Source organism: Phocoena phocoena, chromosome 19 (genome assembly GCF_963924675.1).
Source record: "Phocoena phocoena chromosome 19, mPhoPho1.1, whole genome shotgun sequence".
NCBI lineage: Eukaryota > Metazoa > Chordata > Mammalia > Artiodactyla > Phocoenidae > Phocoena > Phocoena phocoena.
In genome coordinates, this window is record NC_089237.1 from 18,219,722 (window position 1) to 18,240,475 (window position 20,754).

The following is a 20,754-nucleotide window of genomic DNA, read 5'->3' on the forward strand; positions in this document are numbered from 1 at the left end:
TCCTTTCCTCGTCTCATTGAGCCCTTACGCCATCCCCAACGCTGCCCAATGGCCATCGTCCCCGTCCCAGAGGCATGAGGTTTGGCAGGGGGAGAGAGATCACTTCCGCCTTCACTTACTCTGTCTGCAGGTAAGTCCTTGGTGCTTCTCTAAGCAGGGCTCCATGGCAAGCCCTGGGAATATACGAAGGTGAGTGAGAAGCATCGCCAGTCTGGACACGGCCATATGGTTTAGAAAGCACATCCACTACCCCTTCCTCCTCAGTTGTCACAACATCCCTGAGAGGACCCAGAAGAGGAATCACTTGTTTGCAAAGGCGAAAAACGAAAGCTGTAGGTTCAGCTGACATTGTAGAGTAACTGTCATTTCTTAGGCACTGACAAAGCTATGACAAAGCTATGTCCCCTCTGTGACAGGCCAAAACTATAGATGGCCCCAGCACTTGAGTCAATCCCCAGGTCTACCATCTGTCTGCAGGGGTTGGGAGCTGACCGGGGTGGTGGCCAGAACCGTCCCACAGCACTACAGTCCTGTGGGAGACCAGACCTGTTGAACTAGGGTTGGAGCCTGGCGCCCCCTGGTGGCAGCCTGCAGCCTCTGCTGGCTTCACCAGAGGCCCTCCCGGGACCAGCCACTAATTCACCCTTGTTTTACCAAGTGGGATCCCGAGGCCACAGAAGGGCCAGGGCTAGCGGAGACCGAACGACCTCCATATTTGCTTTGCAGAATGTAAGTTGTTGTTGGGTGAAGCATCATTGTTCTTGTTGCCAGAAGTCAGAACTGAGAGGAACAGGACAGAACACTGGTGTTTCCTGAAGCTTCCTTAATCCTCATTATCTCGAGGAAAAGCAAAGCTCAGATCCCTGCAGCATCACCTCCAGTCCTTACCCACCCCCACCCCCCCACCCCCCCGCCCCCACAACCAAATCCTCTCCTGACACACTCTTTTGGTGTCCTGATCTGGGACAGCAGAACCTCAGGGGTGAGAAGTCCTTTGCTCCCTACTCAGGCTTCATTGAGCTATTCAGTCACTTGTGCTCCTTGGCCTGAGCTGGGGAGGGGGCAGGGGGCTGGGGAAGGGACGCTGGGTAGGGGAGACTCAGAGGTTCCTGGGGGCGGGGTGGGGGTGGGGCTGCTGGTACTGGTGGGGTTGGGAATCTAAGCCAGAACTTGAGTCCTGGACAACTGTGTGATCTTGAGCTAGTGTCTTCAGCCCCAAATCAGGAAATTATAGCAATATTTTAACAGCCCTACTTAGAAGAGTCCAGATTTTGGAGTTAGACTTTGTTTCAAACCCTGTATCTCCCACTGACTAGTTATGTGGCCTGAGGCTAGTTAATGTCTCTGAGACTTAGTTTCTGAATCTGTAAAATGGGTTGTTGAAGGAACTCACTGAGGTGACTGGGCTGGGAACACTTTGGAAAATTCAAGGCTTTCCAAAGGATGCTGGTTTTTATCACTTCCCTGGAATGGGGGTGCTGGGAAACGGCTACTAGATATTGGCACCCCCCTCTCCCCGGGGCACATCAGTTCTCATTCTGCATCCCATACACCAGCCAGGGAGAGGGTTTCTCCCTGCCTGGGTCCCCACTCCTTTCCACACTCCCTGGTTACCTGAAGCATCTCTCCCGTTCCCATCTTGTTTTAATCACAAACGGGAAAGGAAGTCCTGAGTCTCCAGTCTTCATCCCTGGAGTCTCTGAGCCACAGCCTCAATCTTCTGCCCTGAGGGAATCTGTTTGAGGATTTGGGTTAATCCTTGGGAGGCAGGTGGAGCTGTTCCCAGGCCTGTAATCAGAACCTTCCAGTTATCCTGATGTTCCAGAACCCCGTCCTTCTTGAACTAAGCCTGCTCTGGTGCCCGAAGGCAGAGGGGGGCCTACAGGAGACTGATTGTGGTCCATAACTTTTACCCATTATGCACTAGTGTGGCACCCATAACACTTCCCTGTTCCCCTCCTGTACCTGGCCCTAGCGCGCTGGCGTTGTGGGCACCCGGGAGACGGTGGGAGGAGGGGCTGAGGGCTGGGGAGTGAGAGAGGCTGACAGGAGGCGGGGACTCTGGGGGGCTGAGGACTATAAAAGGGCTATGGCCAAGGGCAGGGGGATCCATCCGGCCTGAGGCAGGCACCCGCTTGGTCCAGCACCCGCTCCCTCAGGATTCAGGGTAAGTGGGCTCAGCCTGTCCTGAGCTCGGGGTCGGGGTCTCCGAGGGGCTCGGGCTGGGATGTGGGGAAGGAGCCGGTGCCTTGCAGGGCTGGGGGCCTCCGGAGGACTGAGGTCCTACATGGGTCCGGCTCTACATCTGGACAAATCCAGCACCCTGGAAGAGCAGCCTGCCGCTGACTAGAAGACTGCAAATGTGCACGGGGCAGGGGATGGTGGCTGTGAACACAAATCCATGCGTGTGACCGGCCTGTTGCTCACAGCGACAGGGGCTGTGGTGTCTTCTCCAGGACCCGCATCAGCATGTCTACCCCTGGCGGGGAGGCTGGGGAGGGTGGGAGGGCAGCCCACCAACAGGCAATGGATTCCTGCCCTTTGGTTCACAAGTTCATTCTGTGTGCCCCCAACCTGCAGGGGAGCGGGCGTGCCCCTACTTCCCAGCAGCCCCTCTGCTCCAACTCCCACCCCGCACCTGCCTCTTCAGAGCCATCAGGCCCTGGATGTCCTGAGTCCTGTGTCTCTTGCCCCACGGCCCCACCTTCTCTGCTACACTTTTCTGCTCTGCCCGGGCCCTGGCTAAGCTCCGCCTGCTGCGCTGCTCCTGAGAGGGGCCGTCGTGCTCTCCAGGGCAGGCTCTAGGAGGAGGGGTGGTCAGGTCTGAGTAGCCCTTTGCTCTCCGTCCCAGGCTTGGAGACGGGTGACGGGCTCCGTGCTGCCTCTGTCTCCCTGCTCCTTGCCCCTCAGATGGCCGCCTCTCGCCGCTGCCTCTTCCTGCTGCTTCTGTCCACGGGCGTGGCTCTGTTGCTGCAGCCACCGCTGGGTGCCCGGGGGACCCCGCTGGAGCCAGTATACCCGGGGGACAATGCCACGCCGGAGCAGATGGCCCAGTACGCAGCGGAGCTCCGCAGATACATCAACATGCTGACCAGGCCCAGGTGTGTGCGAGAGAGGGCGAGAGACCCCAGCCCTAGACCCTTTCACGCTCTTGGGAAAGCAGAGCATCTCTACTGATCTGGCCTGGGCCCCTGTGCCCCGGGCGGGATGGTGCCGAGGGGTAGGCACGGGGCAGGTGAGCTGGCACCTCGGCACAGCGTTGGCCCCAGCTACCTCTCCCCTCCCAGGTATGGGAAAAGAGACAAAGAAGGAGCGCTGGACTTCTCGGAATGTGGCTCCCCCCACGCAGCTGCCCCCAGGTGGGCTTGCTTCCCTGCCCTGTGTGTCCAGATGCCTGGGGCAGAAATGGGTGTGTGTGTCGGGGGTGGGGGAGAACAGGGGCCTAGGGCTGGCCTGAGGTCTTCCGAGGGCACGAGGACTACCCACTCACGCTGCCACGCTCTGCCCTCTCCGCACAGGCAGCTCAGCCCGAGGGACTCGTAAAGTCACCTCCTGCCCCTCTGACTCCAGGGCAGTGCCGGCCCAGCTCGCCCTCCCGCACCCTTTGCTCTGGCCGCAGCTTGCTCCCTGCTCCCATGCAGGCAGGCTAAATAAAGCACATCAAAGTCATAGCCTCGTTCTCTCTGTGTCTCTGGGGACCCCAGGTCGGGGGCAGGAGCAGGCCAAATGCACAGGAAGAAAGGGCGGGGCGAGGGGGAGAAGAAGGGAAACAAGGGTGTTATGAATGATCCAGAACGTCTGTAGGGTCATCAGAGCCATCCAGCTCAACCTCTCCACTTCACAGACGGGCAAATTGCGGCCCAAGAGGAGGCAGGGACTCCCCCAAGTTCATTCAGCTTGAATCATCCCATTTCAGCATCCCTAGACCCTCCTGATCATAGGCTAGATGGCAGCCCTGCCCCCAAAGGCACCCCCTTGAATGCTTTCCTATAGCCTAGGCAGTAGGTGAAGTGCTCATTTATACTAAAGTGTCCTTGGCATGGGGGTGGGCGCGACAGCCCAGCCCAGAGGAATGACTGGGGTTAAGACAGTCACCGGCTAAACCTGTGGCATTGGAGCTGCCCTCCTCTGGGCAGTCAGAGGTGTGTCACTGTGCGTGTTCGGTCGAAGGGCACGGTGCCCAGCAGAAGCACGGCCGGAGGAGGGGGACATGGTGGGGAGGGGTCTGGAGATGGTGTCACGTGAGGTTGTTGGGAAAAGGAGCCTCTGTGTGCCAGGGACATTTAACCCTCTCTGTGAGGGGGGAGAAACTGTTATCCTCGCTCTACAGAGGAGGAAACCAAGGCTCAGAGAGGTCCAGCAGCTTGTCCAAGGTCCGGCAGCAGATGGCAATCTAATACAGGGATACAGCATTGGCTTTAGAGTCAGATGAACCTGGGTTAGAATCCAGGATGTGCCATGTTCCCTGTGTGCTTTTGGGCCAGGACATAACCTGAATGATAGGGTTGTAGTGAGCAGGACGTGAAATAATGCATGTAAAACATTTAGCACGGCCCTTAACCCAGAAAAGTGCTAGCAGACGGGAGCTTCTGCAGGGCAGACTTGCAGCCAACCAGATGCTTCCATAAAGCATGGTGGACAGACGAGCAGAGGGATGGGCTCCAGAAGGCAGGCTTTCCTTGACTATAAGTTTCATCTTTGAAGAACCAGAAAACTGGAAAGGACTTGCCCTGAGAGGTAGTGAACTCCTGGATGTAAGAGCTATTCAAGCAGTCGCAGGAGGGGAGGCCGCGGGAGGAATTCGGCCTTCCAGGGAGGAGGCTGCATGGGCTGAGCTCTCCGGCCACCTCCAGGAGTCCAGACAGTGGACTACACGCTCCAGCTCTGGGAGGGTGAGGACCCTGATCCTGCCCGGGGAGGGGTCCCAGTGGCCCTTGCCAACCCTCGCCCTTCTCAGGCATCCTGAATAGGTGGGCATGGGCTGATGTGTCTGCGACTGGGAGGGAGTGACCTTGTCTCTCTCCTCTTTTCCTGGCCTGGGAGCACCTGTGGATAGGGGTCATGGCAGGGGTGGGGGGAGAAGTGAGAGAATTCAAACCTTCTTGGTTCCTGGAATGGCTCCTTCTGCCTCCCCTACATGTCCTGCCTGACGAGATGGGGCTTGTGGGTTCGGTGGATGAGGGGGTCCACTTTTCTGGGCTCAGCACCTCACACTGACCCCATGGCAACGACACCACACTGTGGTTCCCCTCAAGTCTTGGCTGTCTGGTGTGTGCAAACGACTTGAAAGTGGAACTAGGCCCTGAAAGGCAAAGGGCTGGAGAGGATGCCGCCACTGGGCAAGCGCATGGCTCAGGCTGATTCTTACATCCAAGGGGGTGTCCGGGAGGGGGGCTGGTTTCAGCAGGAGAATAGAGCTTGAGTTTGGATGATGGAGCCTTAAGTCCCAGAGTTTCCCCTGGCAGCTAAGGGGATGGGTTCTAGGTTGCGAGAGGTGTAGTTACTTCCCAGGAGCAGGAATCGGGACTCTGCTCAGGACACACCTGAATATGACAGTTGGATCAGGAAGGGGCCTCTGCCCCTGCCCCCAGGGGAGACAGCTTCTCGGGGACAGGCCTGGCTGAGCTCCTGCCCTCTCCCTGCTCTGCTCACAGCCAGAGGGGCTGAGAGGGTCCCCGGGGGTGGGGCAAAGCCAGGACCTTAACGCTCTGCACACTGTGCCAACCCTGACCTCCCAGACTGGCATCAAAGCTGCCCTGCTCGGGGCAGAAACTTGGGGGGTGGGGTCTGGCTGAAGCTCCTCCCCCGAGGTTGCTGGGACCCACTTCTCTCACCTCTGCTCTCCCTCTTGTTTAGGGCCCCCCCGCCCCTCCCCCGTAGTGGTGTAAGTGTCTGAGGTGGGGGAAGATGGATGGGTCGCAGGGAGGAAGCAGGGAAGACCCCACAGCTGAGGTCTTTTTCCTTCTACTGTAGCAGCTCCAGGAAGCCCTCTCCCCCCTCCAAGGACAGGTCCCTTCTTGCCCAGGGCCCACAGAAGTCAAGGAAGCAACAGAGATTCCGTTTCTCTTTATTGTTCTCACCGGGGCCGGGCTGGGCAGGAGTTGGGCCCCTCTCAGCATATAAAGAGGGTCGGTGGGCAGGGAGACTTGAGTTGGGCTTCTGGAAGTCAAAGCCCAGCCTGGAGAAGGAAGTCCCCGGAGCCCTGGATTCCCCCCAGCCCTCAGGGCTTCCTTTCGCTCCCGCCCAGCCTGCCCCCAGTTCCGAGGCCCCTGACTGGTGCCAGCCGAGCCCAGGCTCTCCTACCTGGGGCCCCGGGAGGAGGCTGCTGGTCGGGGTTTCGCGGCGTTCCGGGGTGGCGGGTTCGTGGTGCTCCGTCGGGGGAGTTTCGTGGCGTTCGCTGATAGGGGCTTCGTAGCGTTTGCTGGTGGAGTATTCTTAGGGTTGTTCGCGTCTTTAGAGTTCTTAGCGTTCTTGGACTTCATGCTGGGCAGCACGTCTTTGCAGAGGCCATGCGGCTGCTCTCCGAGCCCGGTTCCGGGCCGCGATGCGCAGGGAGTGGGGTGGGGTAGGGTTGGGTAGCGGGGGCAGGTGGTGTCTGTTTCCTCCCCTCCCACTCCCTTCCTCCCTGCCCACCTGCTGTTGAAGAGCTTCTCTATGTACTTGTTGAACTGGCCGAAGCTGGGCAGCCAACGGGCAGCCCTAGGCCTGAGACGCTGCGGCGCTTGCACTTCCCCACGGCCCCGTCAGGTCTCGGCAGCAGCGGCGCAGGCACAGCAGGGCGAATGCGCAGGCGCAGCGCAGAGCCGATGTCTGGAGCGGGCGGGGCGGTCACGTGACGCCCAGCCCTCCGACGCTTGGCGGGGTGGGCAAGCTGGGGTGCCCGGGCGCTCAGGCCGAGGGACCCTCAGACTCTGGGACATAGACAGGTACACTACTGCCCCAAGGGACTTCCAGGTGCCCAGGCCGAATGGTGCACACCTGGCCGTGCACAGTGATGAGCACAAAGCACCAGGTAAACGGGGACCGTGGCGATGGACTGGGAGGCACACCCTGAGATGAACACACCAGGACGCCATAGAGCCATTGGTCAGCTCCCTAATCTCACTGACTTCCGTGACTCCTTCCTCACCCCACTCTGGCCTCTCCTGCCTCTTTGCTGTTCCTCAACAATGCCAGACATGCCTTCACTCTGCCTGGAAGCCTCCTTCCAGATATCCGTATGACCAGCTTCCTCGCCTCGCCTTCAGGAGTCAGCTCAAAATTCACCTTCTAAATGGACCCTACTCTGACGCCCTTATTTAACACTGCAACTCATCCCTTCATCTTGTTCTACTCCCCCCGCCCCCTCACCGCACCTTCTAACTTACTATATTCTATGCTTATTTTTTCTTGTCTTCATCCCCAGCAGTAACCCCTCCACCGCTCCACCAATGTAAGCACCATGACAGCTGGGCTCTTTGCCTGTTTTGTTCACTGAGGTATCACAAGCACCTAAAACAGTGCCTGACATTTAGTAGGTGCTCAATACTGCGTGTTAAATGAAAGACTAACACAGTTGCGTACAGGAATGCTAGCCCAAGGATCCCCACGCACACCCAGCCGTGCACAGAGAATTTCGTGCTGGCAACACACAGACACACCCAGTGATTCACATACTTTGATGCCCATACACATGCTACATACCACCGGAGCCCCTGAGACCCTCAACCCTCTCTTGACCAGGAACGCCTCTCCTCCCCACCACCCAAAGCAGGGACAGGAAGCGCTGGCAGCTGTCCTGGCCATCAGACGGGCAGAGGGGGTCTGCCCTGGCCTCATTCATGACCTTAATGGCCTGAGGAGGGGCGCTTGGTGCCAGCCTCCGTCCCAAGCTCCTGGAGAGCACAGTTGACAGGGGCCACCAGACATTACCGTGGTGCTGGGCAGGTGCAGAGCGGCACGGCAAAAGCATCTCTGGTCAGGACCTCCCAGCCCCTTTATATTCCTCGGCATCCATGTCCCCTTTCCCTCTAAGTCTCCACCTCCTCCTTCTCCTGCCCCTGTGTCATAACCTGGGAGTTGGGAACAGGGAGAGGGTGGGGGTGGAAGCACATGGGCTGCCAGCTGTCCTGACCAGGGCACAGTCCCTGCCAGAGGCCCAGAGGTGTGGGTGGCAGAGGCAGAGGCACTGAGGAGTCGGGTAACTTTTCGCTCCAAGCCTACAGATCCTAGAGAGGAACTGTCTCGGGGGTTGAGAGGGAGCTGTGCTTTTCCCAGAGGCTATTTTCAGGGTTGGGAGGGGAGCTATGTTGAGAGACCAGGTGTTCCTTCCCATCCAGCTGGCTCCAGGGGGCCTCCTTTCCCTGCAGGGCTGCTGTGAGGCCTCAGAGCCCTTCTCCTGGCTTCTAGGCCTCCGGCGTGGATGGGTGGGGGGGGGTGGTGGTGAAGGTGAGCTTTCTGTCTTCAGGACCGCAGACCTCACTGCTCGTCCTGGGTATTTTCCCGGCCTGCCCTGCCACTCTGGAGCCCCTGATGGATGACCTGCAGAGCCTTCTGAAGGGTGGTGGGTGTTGGCTGCCTGCTTGAGGGATGAACTCAGGCCTTGGGCTGCCTCAGGTCACAGAGTTTTGGCTGTGTGGCCTGTCACGGCCCCTGTAACTGCACAACATTACTGCTTTTCTGGGGTAAGGTTGAGAAATGTAGGCTGATGCTTTTCCATGCCCATCCCACTCCCAGAAGGGGCACAGTAGGAAGAGCAGGGGCTTCTGGGTAGGAATCCTGACTTCACTACTTCCTGGCTGTGTGACCTTGATTAAGGGACATTATCTCCCCTGAGTCTCCGCGGCCTTGTCTGTGCAATGGAGCTGGTTACACCTAGAGCACAGAGCCGTTGTGAGGATTGAGTCAGATGATGTAGCTGAAGCCCTTGGACAGCTCCCGGCACTAAATAAGCGATTAGCGTGTGTGAGCCCCTCTACTCCCCGATGTGCTCTTTCCCCCCACCCCCATTCACACTTCTCCCTCAGGGGAAGGGGTGAGAAACTCAATGTCAATGTCACAGAAGTTTATAGGATGGCTCAGTAGCCAAGTGAGACCAGGACTACATTTCCATGGAGCCGAGAATCTCCAGAAAAACAATGAGATTCCTATGATAAAATTCCATAGTACAAGGCGGGAGGAGAGATCTAGGGGCCAGTGTACCTCAAATCCCAACAAATAGGCTATTATTTATCCTACCTAGGCACAAGCCCAGCGCTGATGCCCCCATCCCCGAAAGAGCTCGAATATGTGTCCTCTTGAAGCTTTGGCTGTGAGAACCCAGGCTGCCCTTACAAACCCCTGGGCTCCTCCTCCGGCACCACGGGCCCTCAGTCCCTCACTCTTCCGGGCTCAGTTCATCCCAGGAACCATCAAGTTCTGAGGGATGGTGCTCGGCTCCCCTCCTTCCTGGCCCAGAATAAGAGAAAATGCTCGATAGGGTGAGCAGGTTGCAGGAGGAGGCATAAAGGACTCAATATTATTATCAATAACAGTAGCTCTATGAATATAGAGTTATATATTGTTGATAACTGATAATCATCGCAGTTGCTCAGTGCTGGGTACCAGGAGAAGCTTTCTGTTGCAGCATCTGTAATATTGATGACCCATGCAGGCATTGTTAACTCCCCATTTGAGGAAACAGGCTCAGAGAAGTTCTGAGACCTACCCTCTTGGATCTGGAGAAACAGGCCCATCTTCTTGGAAAGTTACTCCCAGCCAGTTACATGCCTCTCTGTCCTTCAGGCCTCGGGCCATCTGCAGTCCTGAGTCCCCCTCCATCACCTCCCAGTCCCTTGGTCCATCAACTGCTCCTAACTCAAGCAAGACCGCTGGCCGTGCTCTGCGCCCCTCCCCCACTCCCAGTCTCCTTCCATCTGCTTGGCTCTGTTTCTCCCAGGGACCTTTCCGAGTGAACTCTTCTCTGCCGCTCCAGTCAAGACACAGGCATCAGCATCAGACTGACCTGGCCTCCAAGCTTACCATGCTGCCTGCTGGCTGTGCATCCCTGGATAAGTCACTTTGCTTCTCTGAGCACGGTGTCCTCAGCTATGGCGGCCACAGGGTTATTTGGAGGCAAAGCTGAGAGAAGGCTCCTTAGGCTTTCAGCCCCAAATCTGCCTTGAATTCTGTGAGTTGCCCCTGGACCCTTCAGAGAAATTCCCTCTTTTGCTTAAGCTGTCTTGAGTTGGACTTTTACTTGCTACCAAACCAAAGCAGACTGAAAAACCTTTGATTAATAAGCCTCCCATTACTTCCTGGATAAAGCCCAATCTTCTTAGCATGATATCTAAAGTCCTTCGCAATTTGACCTCAGCCTACTTAAAAAAAATAACTTTAAAAACAACTTTGTAGAAATGTTTAAACACAAGACTCCGCCCATTTTAAGTGTACAATTGGATGCTTTTTGACAAATACGTAATCAACCCCACAGTCGAGATACAGAACATTTTCATCACCCCAGCAAGTTCCCTCCTGCTGCTTTCCAGCTCATCTGGCCAGAACCGGGCATCCCCTCAGGCTGAGAATGTGGCCCGGGATGGAAGGTTCTGGAGGAAACAGTTGCCTGCGGTGACTTAGGAGAAAATGTAGCTATCGTGTTATGCACTGAGCCCTCATTAGTAGAATAAATAAAAAAAAAATGACAAGAATGCAAATAATATCATCTTAAATTGAGGTTGGTAAAAGAAATGCTGGTCTGGAAATTACTGGTATTTTGCCTTACAGGAAAAATGACAGTCAGCTTACTAATTCCCACTCTGGTCTGGCCCAGGGGAGGCCTCCCTCAATAAGAGTGCATAGAACAGATGGTGCAGCCCCTGTGGGAAACAGTCTGGCTGTTCCTCAAAACGCTAAACATAGAATTGCCATATGAACCAGCAATTCCATTCCTAGGTGTGGACTCAAAAGAAATGAAAAACGATGTCCACACATAGCAGTATTATCCATTATAACCAAGGAGTGGAAACAACCCAAGTATATATCAACTGATGGATGGATAAACAAAATGTGGTACAGCCATGAAATGGAATGTTATTCAGCTATAACAGAATTATGTAGTAGAGAACTGAACCTTGCTGGTTGTCTAGGGCCGGGCGGTCTTTTAGGTCTTTTGCAACCAGTCGATTGCTGGTTGTCTAGGGCCGGGCGGTGTCGGGGATGGAAGGTGAGTGCTAAAGGGCATGAAGTTTCTTTTGGGGGGGTGATAAAAAGTACCCTAAAATTGATCATGGTTGTCAGTTGCACAGCTCTGTGAATGTACCAGAAACTACTGAATTGTACAGAGTAAATGGGTGAATTTTATGGTATATGAATTATATCTCAATAAAAATTTTACCCCCCAAAAAAGAGTGTGAGTGGAATTGAAGCTCCTAGAAAAGGGAATTTGCTGTGTTCACTGGTGTGTCCCAGTGGCTGCAACCCCTCCAGGAGGACAGGTGCTCAATAAATATTGGGCAATAAATATGCCAAGTGACTCCTGGCACTGAAGCAGGGCCCTGAGGACTCCCAGTCTGGAATTTTCCAGACCACTCCCCTTTGCAAAAACAAGAGCTGTTCTTAGAGCATCTGTACCTCCACTCTGCTTTGGGACCCAGCCAAAAGGCTTAGCCAGATTGCGTTGAGGCCTGTGGCCTAAGAGTGAAGGCAAGACAAAGAGGATGGGAGGGACATCAAGAAGATTGACCTACTGTGTCCCAGGCATGGGATCAGCCCCTCCAGCCTCCCGTGGGTTAGCCCAAATACCCACATCATCGAAGAGATTCCTTGGGACGAAAGATTTGAGTCTGAGGCTCTCAGATCCATGGGCTGTGAGGAGAGAGCCAGGCCTGTCTCCTTTGGAAGGAGTCTCAGGCTTGGAGGAAAGGGTATTGAAGGCTCCAACCAAGCTCAGACAGGAAGAGCCAGGTTCAAGAATTGACTCCCACCATTTCTCTCTGAGACTCTCTGATCCCTCCCCAGATGCTTTGGCCCCATCTGGGGGGTGGCCTGGCCTGCCCTCCCTCATCCCCCTGGGAATGTGTAAGGAAGTGAAATTCACATCCTGATTCTTCATATTCTGTTACTCAGGCAAGATAGTTATCATGTGTTCACTCAACTAACGTCAGGCATCTGTTCTCCTCCACGCATTGGGCAGTGTCCATGGGACAGGGAGTGAGTAAGGCGCTGTTCCCTCTGCTGGAGTTCAGTCTAGCATAAGAGCCAGACATGGGCATCACCTGCCAGAAGACCCCTAAACGCCATCACAGCCGCTTGAGCAGAACAAGAGCCCCAGGAGTCCAGGGCAGGGCAGGGATGGGACCAGAGAGGCCTCACAGAAGAGGAATTGCCAGAATTGGACCCCAGGGGGGATTTTGCTGGGCAGAGGAGCAGAAAACAGCTCATTCCAGACAGAAGGAACAGCACAAGCAAAGGCAAGGTGTGTGTGTGGTGGGGGTGTGTGTGTGAGGGTGCAAGACTGTCCAGGAGGCCACTGGAGTCAAACAGGTAGAGGGCTGGACAGGTACAATGAGGCAGGAACAGCAGGAAATGCGGCTGAAAAAAGTGGATTGAAATGCAAATGGTCAGAACAGGGGAAAGATAAACAAACTGTGATACATCTCACAAAGGAAGAGTACCACTCAGCAAGAGAAGAGAACAAACGGCTGAGATGCTTAACAATACGGAGAAATGTCAAAAACGTGATGCTGAGTGAAAGAAGTCAGACGCAAAAAGAACACACTGTTTGATGCCATTTATATGAATGGCAAAACTAAAATAAAATAGGCAAAACTAATCAATGGAGATCAAAGAAAGAGAAATGGAGCTGGAGGAGTCGGGCTCCTGGACTTCAGACTATACTGCAAAGCTACAGTGGTCAAGACAGTATGGTACTGGCACAGAAACAGAGGTATAGATCAATGGAACAGGATGGAGAGCCCAGAGATAAACCCACGCACATATGGTCACCTTATCTTTTTTTTTTTTTTTTTTCCGGTACGCGGGCCTCGCACTGTTGTGGCCTCTCCTGTTGAGGAGCACAGGTTCCAGACGTGCAGGCTCAGCGGCCATGGCTCACGGGCCCTGCCGCTCTGCCGCATGTGGGATCTTCCCGGACTGGGGCACGAACTCGTGTCCCTTGCATCGGCAGGCGTGGACTCTCAACCACTGCGCCACCAGGGAAGCCCTGGTCACCTTATCTTTGATAAAGGAGGCAAGAATGTACAATGGAGAAAAGACGGCCTCTTCAATGGGTGGTGCTGGGAAAACTGGACAGCTACATGTAGAAGAATGAAATTGGAACACTCCCTAACACCATACACAAAGGTGAACTCAGAATGGATTAAAGACCTAAATGTAAGGCCAGACACTGTCAAACTCTTGGAGGAAAACATAGGCAGAACACTCTATGACATAAATCACAGCAAGGTCCTTTTTGACCCACCTCCTGGAGAAATGGAAATAAAAACAAAAATAAACAAACGGGACCTAATGAAACTTAGAAGATTTTGCACAGCAAAGGAAACCATGGACAAGATGAAAAGACAACCCTCAGAGTGGGAGAAAATATTTGCAGATGAAGCAAGTGACAACGGGTTGATCTCCAGAATTTACAGGCAGCTCATGCAGCTCAATGTCAAGGAAACAAACAACCCAATCCAGGAATGGGCAGAGGACCTAGAGAGACATTTCTCCAAGGAGGATATGCAGATTGCCAACAAGCACACGGGGGAATGCTCAACATCGTTAATCGTTAGAGAGGTGCGAATCAAAACTACCGTGCGATGTCATCTCGCACCGGTCGGAATGGTCATCGTCGAGGAAGCTGCAGGTGGTGAGTGCTGGAGAGGGTGTGGAGAAAAGGGAATCCTCATACACTGTTGGTGGGAATTTAAAAAATAATAATAATTTTTTTAAGTTTATTTTTTCACGTTTAATGTGAAAATGAAGATCTCATGAAGTTTACATATCACAGTATTAGGCATCATATAATATCAATTTTGATAGCTATAGTTACATCATCTAAAAATTACATGACGATTGGTGGCACGTTATGTGCTTTTCAAAACTGCAGTAAAACAGAAATAACGTGAATGCAAATACATATTACCAAGGACCTAGGGATCGCACTTAAATGACTGGATGGCAAACTTTACATGTTAGCAAGGTAAAAAGAAATTGCTAAATCTTTTCTTCCCCCTGTATTGAAATAATGAGTCTTAGATGACCAAATAACAAGATCCAAGATACCTTAAATCAAAATATTTACCAAAAGTTCAATAATGTTTTAGAGCAAACAAAAAACAAAAAGGTGAAATTAAGGAGATCATTTGTATTCTAAATTTAATTTTTTCTGTTCTTAGTTCCAAGCATTTCAAAGACTCTTTAAATAATACTTTTAAACTCCTAGTTAAAATAAAATGAGGTGAGGTAATATTTAATTAAAGCAACAAGTTATACCAGTTACGTAAAAATGTCTTCCTGTTAATTTCAGAGATATTTTGTACCATTCAACAAGGAAGAATCTTGAACAATTATCTCAAGATAATGCTGTGTCATCCGCGGAGCAGTGGCGAGATGCGGTCGTGCGAGACTCCTGAGGCCCGTGCAGGGAGAGGGGAACGAGAAGGAGGTTTTTTTTTTTTTTTTTTTTTTTGCGGTACACGGGCCTCTCACTGTTGCGGCCTCTCCCGTTGCGGAGCACAGGCTCCGGACGCGCAGGCTCAACGGCCATGGCTCATGGGCCCAGCCACTCCGCGGCATATGGGATCCTACCGGACCGGGGCACGAACCCGTGTCCCCTGCATCGGCAGGCGGACTTTCAACCACTGCGCCACCAGGGAAGCCCGAAGGGGGTGTTTTGACTGAAGTTTTGCTGGCAGGGAACTCCCTCCTGTCCTGTGATCCCCAGACCCATGAGGAGAAGGAGGACAGCTCCCTTATCGTGGTATCACAAACTAACAAATGCCTAATGTGTCCCTTTCCCAGCTCCCCCCTCCAAATGGGGGTGCCTCTAAGAGGGATGTTAGCCTCAAGTCAGACCCAGGAGAAGCAGGAAGGAATTTGGCGTTGACTTAATAAAAGTGTCTGATGAATAGATAAATGACAAGGACCGACTCTATAGGGAACTATGTTCAATATCTTGTAATAACCTATAATAGAAAAGAATATGTATATAGGGCTTCCCTGGTGGCACAATGGTTGAGAGTCCGCCTGCCGATGCAGGGGACACGGGTTCGTGCCCTGGTCCGGGAAGATCCCACATGCCGCAGAGCGGCTGGGCCCGTGAGCCATGGCCGCTGAGCCTGCGCGTCCGGAGCCTGTGCTCCACAACGGGAGAGGCCACAGCAGTGAGAGGCCCGCGTACTGCCAAAAAAAAAAAAGAATATATATATAACTGAATCACTTTGCTGTACACCAGAAACTAACAGAATATTGTAAATCAACTGTACCTCGATTAAAGAAAAGAAAGAAAAAAAATGTCTGATGCAACATTATATACATATATATAACTTAAAATTCATAAAAAGAAGCATCTTTCATCATGCGGGTCAGCTGTTTTTCCACGTCCCTGTGTAAGGAGAGGGCCGTCTCTCCCCTGAGTGAGGGGACGGAGCTGACTCCTCTTGAGGGCATCAGCTCTGCCCCTGCTCTCAGAGGCTGTGCCAGGGGCAGCGAGGACCAGAGACCCTGGAGCCCCCAGCTGGGTGTGGCCAGGGGCCAGTCATGGACCTCTCTGGGCCTCCTCATCCTCAGACACCAAATGGAAGCCCCCTTCGCAGGGTGGGCACTAGAGAGCACAGATGGGGCCATCAGTTCTTGGCGGCCTCTTCTCTTCCCTTCGGTCTGGGGGCACATTTATCTGCTCTCCTCTGGGTTCCCTCAGTTCTTCCTGCTGCCCTGAGTCCATAGCTACCTTCTCAGGCAAGAGGCCTTGGAGGTCGTCTCTGCATCCAGCTGCCCGGCAGTCCTCACCTGTCCACGCCCCAGCCCTAGTCTAATGACCAAGGGCCTCAGGCCACATCTCCTGCTGACGATCCCTTACATGCACCTATTGCCAGCCTTGGCTGTAAGTTGGAATCCCCTGGGGAGCTTTTCAAACTTCTTTTGCGTGGCCCCGCACCCAGAGCCTGCACCCGTGTTAACCAGTACCCACTTGATGACAGGCGCTGCGCTAGGTGCTGGAGTTACAGCGGTTAATAAGATACATTCACCGTCTTCAAAGAACTTCACAGGTGTGGAAATAGGTATTTATTTAGTGGAATAATGAACATTTCAAGAAATATCTATCAAAAGGTTACCTCTTGGATATCCCTGTTGGCAAGAAGGTTTTTATCTCCTTTATGAGCAGAGCGGAAAGCGGTCTCCTGAGATACACAGATTGATGGAGTTGGAAGGGAATTTAGTTAACTAGTCCCTGTGCCCCAACCTCCCATTTTACAGATGAGGAAACCAAGGCCAAGAGGCTGAGTTTTCTGTGTGGGAGGAGGAAAGCAGTCTCCGAAAGCCAGAAGGCTCTTGCATTGTGGCATCCCCCGCCAGGTGCTCTTGAGAGCTGCTAAGCTGTTCTCAATCCAGTATCTGATGCCAAGTGAATAAAAGATTTAGGGCGCATTAGTAAAAGTATTTTAATCAAGTCTAGATACATTCAAGATTAGATTAAGCTGTGATGGATAACAGCTAAAGACTAGCAAGAAAGGTTACAAATTGTTTCTAGGTATTTATTTCTTTTAAGGCTGAGGATTATATGCATAAACTTAATCTAAGTCAAATTTACATGTTATTTAAGTTCAGCTGTTTTTGTGAGTTATCATATTTTTGTAAGTTGAAGAATAATTGATGGAAAACTAAGCAAATCTCTTTACTAACCAAACCTACTAAGCCTGGCTCTGCCACTAGCTTGCTGGGTGATCCTGGGCAAGTCATTGAACTTCTCTGGCTTTCAGTTTCTTCATTCATAAAATGAAGCTAATAATAGTAGCTATGAAGTGAGGTGCAGCATGTGTAGCAGAGCCCGAGGCCAGATGACCTTGGGTCAAATCCCAACTCTACCACTTAGGGTAATGCCTCTGCACTCAGTTTCTTCATCTGTAAAATGAGGTGATAGTATTCCCCGCCTCAACATGCAGTTATGAGGCTCAAATAAATTAATACATGTGAAGAGACTGGAACTGCGCCTGGCAGTGTGCTTACAAATGGTGGCTCTGGTGGGGATGATGTTTAGAGCTCAGAGCATCAGCCCACAACGGTAGGATAAAAATTTAAACTACGAGCAAGGTCTCTGAAAATCGAAGAATGCAAATCTAACCAGTGGGGTGAACTGTGACTAAACAGATGCTCTAGACTCAGGGGAAAGAAAAGATGTCCTGCATTTATCCTAACCCCAGCCTCCTTTCACTCCTTCATCTTTGACCCTCCCCCATTCCTGCCCTGTCCAGGGTCTATAGGGGCACTCAAAGGCACTGTTGGCTTGTGGGAGTCTCCAGCAATGGATACTGGGTTTTTGGGTTCGCTAGCAGGACTTCCTCCCACTCCCAGGGTCTGCACTGCCTTTTGCGAGCTCATCCCCACTCTAGTGATAAGCTACTTATTCCTGGGCCCCTTACATGGTCCCCACAGCAAAGCCCTTGGCACCTTGGTTGGGCACTGGAGGAAGAGGATAAGAGAGGTGTGTGGCACAGATAGGGCTCGGCAAGATGCCACTAATGGGTGTGTGGGCAGCAGGAAGAGGACATGCTTTCTGTACCAGATACCTGGGGCTTCAGAAGCCCTGGGGTGGACCACCGCCTTCCCCAGGAGGACCTGAGGCCAGTTATGGGTACATCAGATAGCCAGAGACAGAGACTAACCACCCACTGCCCAGCTGGCACCTAGTGAGAGCCTACTCAGACCTACTCCCAGGAAGGAACCACATTTATGGGGCACTTTCTGTGTGCCCGGCACTGTGGCAGCCACTCTCTGTCCTCTCCCAAGGCGGAGGCTGTTATCCCTATGATGATGAGAGAATTGAGGCTCAGAGATGTTATGTAACTGGCCGAGGACACGTACACCACGTGGCGGAGCCAGGATGTCAGCACAGAACTGTCTAGTTCCAGAACATCCCACCCCATGGGGTTGTGGCAGAGTAAAGCAAGGAGGCACAGCAAAGTGTGAGTGTTGGGCCGGGTGGGGAGTGGAGAGGAGGGCCAGGAGGCTGCTTTCGGGGGAGGTTTTGCACCTCCAGACCAGCAGTCTAACGTGGGTGCAGGGCAGGTTGGTGTGTGTCTGGTGGTGGTGGTGGTGATGGTGGAGGACGTTTCAGGCTGTCTTGAGGTTGTGACGGGAGCAAGTGGTCAGGACACTCGGTCCTCCAGGGAGGGTTTGGTTTGGTCCTGGAGAGGAGGCAAAGCTACCTGTCTAGATGCCCTGTTGAGACTGGGATTGAAGAGAGGGTAGGGGCGCAGCTTTTTCTTTAGAAATTTGGTTTCCAAAGTGGGGAATGCACCTAGGGGTGCATCAGATGATCCTTTAGGGTGTGGTAAGAAAATATTGGAACTTCTATTCATAGTTTAAAAAATAATCATGAAAAATTTTTGGTGCGTGAATGATTTTTAATATACATATTAGTTCAATAGCATAAATATAATACATAAACATAAATATACATACAGTGACGGTTCCAAACTTTATTTATTTTTTTACTGAGAGCTATACAGCCAATAGAAAAGGCTTCCAGAACAAGACTGGCGATTTGCAGGGGTCGGGGAAAGAGATCGGAGTGGGTGGGAGTAGAAACAGAGACTGGGGATAGCTGTTGGCGGCCCCTGCTGGTCATCACCGGAAGTGCAACATCACTCAATACAGTACCCTTCAGAAAATCCACTCCGAGTTTTCTTTCTTTCTGTGCCTTGAATCCCAAAGCCTTGGAATGAATATCCACCAGAGGAAAACCTTGATTTTAGGGGAAGCAGAGACACTGCCTGCACCATTGTGACCTCTGGGGCGGGGGCAGGGAGGAAGACAGAGCTAAATACAGAGCCCAGAGGGAGAGGACTCTTTCCCCTCACTCCCCCCATGCCCCCCACCCAACTCCCCCACTCTCCCTTACTCCCCCCACCCCCCCATCCCTCGGCCAGAGGGGCAGCCCCTAACTGCCATGGGATGCATTGTGGACCCCTCAAACCTGCTTCCCGCCCCAGCAATTCTATTTCCCACTAGTAGCGCCCTCATTCCTTTGGGGCCCTGCTTAGAACACTTATTGCACCTCTGTTATGACATTCAGTTATACAGCCAGAAAGTGATTTTTGTGTCTGACACCACCCCTCCCCGATCTCCACCTTCAGGAATCACTGATGCTGGCGCTGAAGCTGGTATCTGACTCACTATCACTGAAGCTGGCACCCTATCTAGAACAGAATAAGAGCGTCCTACTCTGTATCAGGAAATGTTTCTCCCTTCTCTGTAACCTCATGGGGCTGTTGTGAGAATCGAACAATATATCAATTGTAAGATTCTGAACAGATGTGAGGAGCTGGCATTCTATAAGGCCCTTATAAGAGAGATGCTTGTTGACTGACTAATGGGGGGAGGCAGCTTGTAAGGGTAATGAATTGGGCTCCACCTTCCTAGAGGGCCAAAATCTGGGATCCCACCTTGTCCTGGTGACCTTGAGTGAAACTGAAAGTTTGCTGTGTGTTGCTATGGGGTAATAGTCACGTGACTGAGAAGAAGTAATTAATATTTTGGAGAGATTCAAGATCCTTCCACTTCCCAACCAAACGCAAATAGCCAAGTGATTCACTGCCCAGAGGTGGACAGGTGAGAGTGGACAGTAGCCTTCATAATGGGAAAGGGACTTCTTCCTGAATTGAATTAGGAGGATCTTCTGGCTTGAAGGCAGAAGAGAGGGCTGGAAGCATCGTGCTCCAGCAAGCTCTTTGGTTGGAGACAGAAGCCTGCAATTCCAGCCCCCGCCATCTGGGGTCGCTAACCAACGTTCTTCTCCTTCCTCAGTAACAAGGGCAGAGAGCACCAAAAAACATCAGGGTTTTCAGTCGAGTTTGGCCTGGTTCTGTGCCTCTTCCTTTTACCGATATTCAAACCTATGCTCTCCGGAGCTCAGGGGCGAGTTGAGTCTCCTGGACCCGGGGATCAGTCCTATTCTTCCAGGATGGATTTCCAAGTCAAACCCACTTCTGAGTTTTCCAAGCAAGTTTCCAGGATGAAGTTCATTTCTGATCTTAGGAGCCCTGCATGTTCTAGAGGGCAGCTGGAGGGGTTGGGGGATACTGCGGCCAGAGTAGTACCGCGGCTGGCCCTGAATGCTCCGCGCACTTAGCGAAGGGTGGTCTTGGGGCTGAGCCTCCTGTATTCCAAGGCCAGAACTAAGTGCAGGTCTAGGGTGGAGCCAGAAGCCGGGCGAAGGCGAGCAACTGGATTTAAGTCTTTCTTTATTTCTTGAGATGGCACTCTGAGCAAGGGTTACCTCGTTCTGTACTCCGTAGACAGAGGTGTGGACCAGCTCTCCGGTCCAGGCTTGAAATAGGGTCTCGACGTTTCCCCCTTTTTTTTGCGAATTCGCCGAGAGGATCTGGGATCCAGGTAGCCACCACTGAATCCTTAAAAGTTGCCCCTGAGCCCGAGGCCCTACGGGGGTGCGTCTCTTGCTCTTTGGGGGTTTCCCTAAACTCCTCCTGCTCCCTTATCCAGTTGGGAAGCAGGATAATGAGGAAAGGTGAGGCACGCTTGGAACTGGAACGCGGGTCTAAGCTGAGAGAAGGG

The 20,754-nt window shown here is 52.8% G+C and overlaps 1 protein-coding gene across 1 annotated transcript; it reads left to right on the plus strand.

Moving 5' to 3' along the window:
- Nucleotides 1-2,910: 2,910 nt before the first annotated feature.
- Nucleotides 2,911-3,543, plus strand: PPY (pancreatic polypeptide). The gene is made up of 3 exons (XM_065897970.1): nucleotides 2,911-3,101; nucleotides 3,288-3,359; nucleotides 3,519-3,543. Exons 1-3 carry the CDS (start codon nucleotides 2,911-2,913, stop codon nucleotides 3,541-3,543), a joined length of 288 nt encoding a protein of 95 aa, XP_065754042.1.
- Nucleotides 3,544-20,754: the final 17,211 nt, after the last annotated feature.